This window comes from Orycteropus afer, unplaced genomic scaffold (assembly GCF_000298275.1).
Source record: "Orycteropus afer afer isolate SDZICR_OR568_19922 unplaced genomic scaffold, OryAfe1.0 scaffold00069, whole genome shotgun sequence".
Taxonomy (NCBI): Eukaryota; Metazoa; Chordata; class Mammalia; order Tubulidentata; family Orycteropodidae; genus Orycteropus; species Orycteropus afer.
Genome location: NW_006921656.1, coordinates 8,882,163 through 8,888,748, shown reverse-complemented (window position 1 = coordinate 8,888,748; position 6,586 = coordinate 8,882,163). Strand labels below are relative to the sequence as shown.

Here is a 6,586-nt window from a genome sequence, read left to right as displayed (position 1 = left end):
CGGAAGGAAGATGGGGCAATCTACTTCCGTAGTGATACCTCCTCGGAAACCCTCCCATGTGTCCTGAAATGGAATCCATGAGCAGACCCCAGAACCAGGGTCTCTGGACCCCTGCCTCTATTCCCCTATAAGGCTCCAGCAAGCTGGCTGTGTCCCTCTTTCCCCAAGAACCTGATATGCTTGTGTGGGGTCTTCACACATGTTGTGACCTTCACCTGGACTCGTTTGCCCTTAATCTTATCCTGGTCAAAGACTGGCTCCATACAGCCATTCAGGTTTCAGTTCAATGTCACCTTCAATCTAAAACTCACCCTAGCCACACCTTATCGCCTCACCTGGGTTCACACCAGCCTACACTACTGCCTTTACGGCACCTGTTACCCAGAAGTGTCATGTGTGCTTAAGTGTTTATATGTTTGTCTCCATCTAAGGACTGGTGGGGTAGTGGTTAAGGCATTTGGCCGCTAACCAAAAGGGGTCAGTGGTTCAAACCCATCAGCCACTCCAAGGAACAAAGATGAGGCAGTTTGCTTCTGTGAAGATTTACAGCTTTGGAAACCCAGTGGGGGTTGATATGAGTCAAAATCTACTCAATGGCAGTGAGTTTGGTTTTGCTTTCAAGGGACTGAGAAGTAGTGGTTTCAAACACGTACCCTAGAAACATACAGCTCAATTCAGATCCAAACCCTACTCTTTCCCAGCCCTGTGACCTCAGACAAGTTACTTAACTCCTCTGGATTTCAACCAGTTTCTCCATCTGTAAGACGGGGCAGGGCTGGTTATGAGACAACATGTGCAAACACTCAGGACAAGGCTGACGTACAGTCAGGGCTCAACATGCTGAGCAAGGTTCTAGAATGTGCGTCGCTGTCCTCAGGGACCGTCGCCCATCACGCTGGCCACTCCCTGGCACCATAAGAAATGTCAGGCACAAAGCACACATTTGTTAAAGGAAGAAAGGAATGTCCATGGGGAAAATACTCCAGACCCACGAGACAGCTCTGAGCGGGAGAACACAGTGCCTCGTGCACCATGCTGGTAGACCTTACTCCATCCTCCCCCCACCTCCAGAGCCTTCTCTGTGGTCTGCACATCCCGAGTTGGCTCATTTCCTGACACTGTAGCTCCTCCCACCCCGGCCTGAGCAACCTCCAAGTCAGCAGTGATGGACCACAGTGTCTGCTCTCCGCCCTGCCAGTGACCGGGGTCCTTGGACAGGAACACATAAGGGTGTTTTGCCGACTATTAAGAGCAATACAAGGGTAAAGAGTCATATCCCAGGGAACAAACAATGTTTTCTAGGTTTTCCAGAATCAATAGCCATGATTTAAAAAATCCACAATAGGGTGAGTAGACAGGAAGCATTCCAACACTGTGTCACTCAGTGTGGGTGGCCCAACACTGCTGTAGGACACGTCACTGCCCCATCGCTGACCTTTCCATGCTGCCACATAACCAAGGCAAGCAACTCTTTCCATTTCACAGATGAGGAAGCTGAGGCTGAAGAGAGACAAAGGGGCTTTCCCTGGGTCTTTCTGGACAGTTCAGAGTGCCCTTGGCTGCTGCCGCTGGGTGAACTACAGCCTGGACCTCACAGCAGGCCGGTCAGTGCTGCACTGAGGCGGGAAGACACCACACAGAGCAAACTAGTGTCTCCTTGGGGGAGCACAGTGGGCATTTCCCACCGGCATTGCAAAGAGAGAGAAGCTAGGTCTGGTGGCTCCTGTCAGGTGAAGCTAGCCTGGCCCAGCCCAGATCAGGACGGCTAGATGCCCCTGGGCTGCCTAGTTACAGCTTTGCTCAGTGGGCAGAAGAACCAGTCAAAGGACTGAGCCATGGTGTCACGGCTGGCTGCACTTTTAAAGCTACAATGGTCAGTGACCCATCTCTCCCTGTTTGTAAGAGGGTGCAAACGACAGGAGTTGTGACAGATGTCACAATTCCTGCTCTCTCGCTGCCCCTTCCCTGTCCCTCAGTGTCCCCAGCCACAAAATAGTGTTGTTGTTATTAGCTGCTATTGAGTCAGCCTTGGGCCCATGATGATCCCAGGGGTTACAGGGCACAACTGCTGCACAGAATTTTCGAGGCTGTCATCTATACAGAAAGAGTTTGTCAGGCCTATCTTCTCAGAGCCACTGGGTGGGATTGAACCACCAACTTTTAGGTTAAGCAGTCAATTACAGACCAGTTGTACCACCTTGGGTCCTTGAAAGACTGTTATTGTTGGTAGGTTCTATCGAGTTGATTGCTACTCAAAGCGACCCCACATGACGGAGTAGAACTGCTCATAGGGTTCTCCTGGCTGTAATTGTCATGGAAGCAGATTACCAGGTCTTTCTCTTATGGAACTGCTGGGTGGGTTAGAACCACCAGCCTTTCAGTTAGCAGGCAAAATAGTAAATGTGCATGATGCTTCTTAGGGAGGAGGACCATGGGAGGAATGGACCAGGTGATGGAGATGGCGAGCTCAGAATGTACCGGAAGCCTGGGAAACGTACATGATCTGCATGTAGACATGCAGGTGAGCAAATCTCAGCTGTCCTTGACTTGTCTTGTGAACACCTCTCCTCCTTAGTGGAGACCACAGCCCACGTGCTCAGGCTTCTTGCCCCACTTCTAGCTCCTAGCTTATGTGGGACCTCCATTTCTAGAATATTGGGTCTTATGACTCCCAGGATTTGACCTAAGCCTGTGGCTCAATACCCTGCCCTCAGCCAGCCTGCTCTCCTAAGTTTGTTTTTTTGGAGAAAGCACTAGACATACCCCCCACCTCAACCGTGAGGATGGATATGCTTCGGTTGTGACTAGCAGACCCCAGAGAAGGTTCGTTTTGCTTTCCCAAGCAGTGGCCAAGAGCATCAAGCCTTCCTTCCATCCCATTCCATCACGAGGTCTCAGCCATCTAGACTTGCCATTTCCCCCACACACCCTGCAGCCCTGTCCATCCCCATGGGACCCAAGGTAGCTGGTCGTCTGTGTTGCTTCTACAGCTCCCACTTTATGGCCAGAACCCAAACCGGGTGATGCTGTTCTGTCTGGGATGTTAGGAACTAGGTGAGACCACTTCCTGCTTGCCCCTTGTCCCACATGTTTGAACAATGAGCTACTTAAAACCAATGGAAAGGAGGCGAGAGAGAGAAATGATGGGGCAGGCAAAGGGAAGAGGGAAACCATATCTTCTACTTGCCTGAACATCAAACTCTTGAAGGAGGCCGGTGATGGTCTGTGGAGAGACAAGAGAGGCAGTCAGTTGTGTCTGTTTCCTGGCCAGAGAAACCATGCTGGAGAACATGAGACTTCTCCAAAGCTTGAGTCTCTATGCGCCCTCCCCTATGGGTCCCCTGATTCCAAACAAAGTGATAATGTCCTTCTCAGCTCAAAGAAGAGCAGCCCAGAAGAAAAATCAACACCTCAGCTGGACTCTTTTCTCACTACAGTCTTGCTATACCCAAAGTGCTGAGCAAAGATCTGAAGATCTAAGTTGACCACAAGCTCATGAGATCCAGAACTATAACTGTTTATTAACTGTCTCCCTATTTCCAATCCATGTGCTCCACTTTAAAACATAAACCTGACCATGTCACTGTCCTTAAATTTATTTTCATGGCTGCCTGGCATCTGGATTAATATCCAGTCAGTCATTCATGAACTGCTCCTAAGACACCATGGATTTGGATTCAGGTCCTTGCGTACCTCACCAGCTCTAGCTTCTGACTCTGTGTGTTCTTTCCTGGTACTACCATTCTCTCTAATCACATGTTCCCACACCCTGAACTCTCTGAAGATGCTCTATCAAACCTATGAAATCAGTCCTAGTGGCACCTCTTTGCAGATGGGGAAGTAAAGCATAAAGAGGCTGAATGATTTGCCAGTGGACACCAAGCTGCCAAGTGTCACAACTAGGATTTGAACCCAGGCAGCCTGGTCTTAACCACTAGCTATGGGTAAGGAGAGTCCATGGCAACCAGGCTTCATGAGGCATACGCCAGAATCACAGAATGTCCAGAGGATGCAGGCCTTAGAATACTTGCAGTATGATGTCCTCACTTTATAAATGAAAGCAGTGAGGTGTGGCTAGAGGACCAGAAAGGTGGTCAGGGGAACTAGCCCACGGTCTCTCAGCACTTACTGGCCACACCAGGACTAACTCAGTGCCTGTCACCCTTCCTGTGCATTCTTGGCCAAAGGGACCGATTAGAAACAAGGAAGCAGTGGCTGTGTGCATACGCATGTGTGTGCATGCATGTGTGCACATGGATGTGTGCATGTGTGCACATGCACACGTGTTCAAACGTGTGTATTGTGATGGGAGAGTAGCCAGCAGCATCTCTGCTTACCTCCCCTTTCTCCACCAGAGGCTTCACCTCGGCGAGGTCCACGTCCTGCAGATCCCGAGACATCTTCCTGCTGTCACCTGCCTGAGAGAGACAAAGGTCAAGTCAGTGCTTCCCACTGAGAGATGTTTTCCAGGGGAAGTGAATTCAAGGGAAGCACAGGAGACAGGCAGAGGTTGGGCATTAATTCTGCCCCAGCCACCTCTGCTCCTGCACACAGCATCCCAGGCTACAAGACCAGTCCAGACCCAATGGCCTGCTCCAGTCTGACCACCAGGGGCTGAGGTGGTATTTTTACCAGGACAGGAAACTGAGGCTCATGGATGCAACCACCTTTCTGGCAAAACAGATTGGTCAGTACTCAAAACCAGGCCCCTGCACCAAGTCCAGGCCCAACACCTACCTTAACAGAACATTTCTCACCGCACTTTAGGGAGACTCTGCCTCACAAACCCGAGTCAGGCCACCCCACAAGGACAACCAGGAAGAAAGGCAATGGAAGCTCAGAGAACATCCACCACTGGCAGGCAGGTTGTGTGTTCAGTCTGTTGCATCTTCACAACTGCCTCTAAGGGGTGGGCAGCAACATAGATACTCCTTCCCTCCCACCTCTGTGCATGGCTCTCTGCCCCTGGCTGAGGGGGAGGAAGGGCAGAAAACAGGAACATGTAAGCTCTGTGGGCTCCCTGGTTGGGGACAGACACTGACGCAGGTGGTAGGGGAGCATGTCCCTTTATGGGACATGGAAGCTCCACGTTGGGAACCCTCTCAGACCTCACCCTCGGGATCTTTTCATTTGTATTCTTCATTGATACAATAAAACTGGCATCACACACATAGGGCTTCCCATGAGTTCTGAGGGCTGTGGCGGTGAGTGATGCAACTGAGAAGAGTCGTGGCAGCCAGCAAGTCAGAAATGAGGGAGCCTGGGGGGGGTGTCCAGAGCCTGTCCAGATCTGGCATCTATTTCGCAGTCTGAAGGACAATGTCCTTTTAATTTGACTTAGCTCTGAATGGCTAGTCAGAAAAAGAAGTGCCTCATGGGTGGCTGGTGTTAGAACTGAATACAGAAGTGAAAGAGTGGGGACTTTAGGTTCATTCATGCTGATGATTTATCATGGCATCATCACGTTGTTCTTCTCCAAAGTGGGAACGGGAGTTTCAAGCTGCCTGAGGTCCCACCAATGTAATGGCCAAAGAGAGCATGTGAGCTTCTGAAAGCCCAGCCCGGGATCCTCTGAAAAGCCAACACCCCGTGTTCCCAGGAACCTTGTGAAACAACTCTCGGATGACAGTTGGCAGCAAAGCGGGGGCCACCTCCCACGCAAAAGACCCCCAGTGCCAGCACATGGCATTCCAAGGGCAGCTGTGGCTGTCCACAGGGATGCTCCGGTCCAAGGCCCTGGTATGATTTCGCCCAGTAGATAACAAGTCCCAGAAGAATGTATGTTTGCAGCCTTCAAGTCTCTGCTACAGATCATTCTGAAAACAAAGTCCGTTTCATATTTGTGAGCATTCCTGGGCAGCTGCCAGCTCGGAGGCAGGAGGCATGAAAAGCCAAAGTCTATCGGCCTTGCTAATTCAGCATGTTCATGGTCCCGAGACCCTGGCCCGTGGGACACCTCGCCTACACAGCCCAGGGAACCTTCCAGAAACCAGGCACTGGCACTACCACCCTGCATGCTGGGAGTAAAAGGACTTCACATTTCACAGGCTCCTTGACACACTTTGATCAGCAAAGAACGTGGGGCAAGGGTCGGAGCTCTGCCACCTGGCCCGCAGTGTGGCCTTGGCAGGCCCCACAGAGCAGGCAGTGCACCAGGCTAGCTCGTTTCTCTTCCTCAATTTCCCGGCATTATACCAAGTGCAAACTTGGGCCACAGCTCACTTGCTGGCTAGATGGGCAGGTCTGATGGAGCTTGATAAGCAAGGCTTTTATTTCAACTCACGTTTTTAAATTTTAAATTCACTTTTTACTGGTTTGCACCTGGATGGTGCAAATGGTTAACATGCTCAGCTGCTACCCAAAGGCTGGAGGTTCAAGTCCAACCAGTGGTACCTCACAAGAAAGCCTGGGATCTGCTTTCGAAAAATCGCCCATTAGAAGCCCTAGTGTTCCAATCCCACAGTTCTACTCTCACACACTTAGGTCATCATGCCTCAGAGTTAACGCGACAGCAACCTCAGGAGTTTGAATCGCGGTCCCGAGGTCACACAGACCAGGCAGCCACCGACAGAGCAGCGGTGGACAT

The 6,586-nt window shown here is 50.9% G+C and overlaps 1 protein-coding gene across 1 annotated transcript in view; it reads right to left on the bottom strand.

Annotated features, from left to right (window-relative positions):
* The window catches only part of NDRG1 (N-myc downstream regulated 1), a 43,991-nt gene extending 39,591 nt beyond the window's left edge, over positions 1 to 4,400 (bottom strand). The window contains exons 1-2 of the mRNA XM_007940537.2: positions 4,338 to 4,400; positions 3,188 to 3,223 (exon numbers count right to left, since the gene is read on the bottom strand). Of these exons, the coding sequence (XP_007938728.1) occupies positions 3,188 to 3,223; positions 4,338 to 4,400 (99 nt within the window). The remainder of the gene's footprint in view (positions 1 to 3,187; positions 3,224 to 4,337) is intronic.
* Positions 4,401 to 6,586: the final 2,186 nt, after the last annotated feature.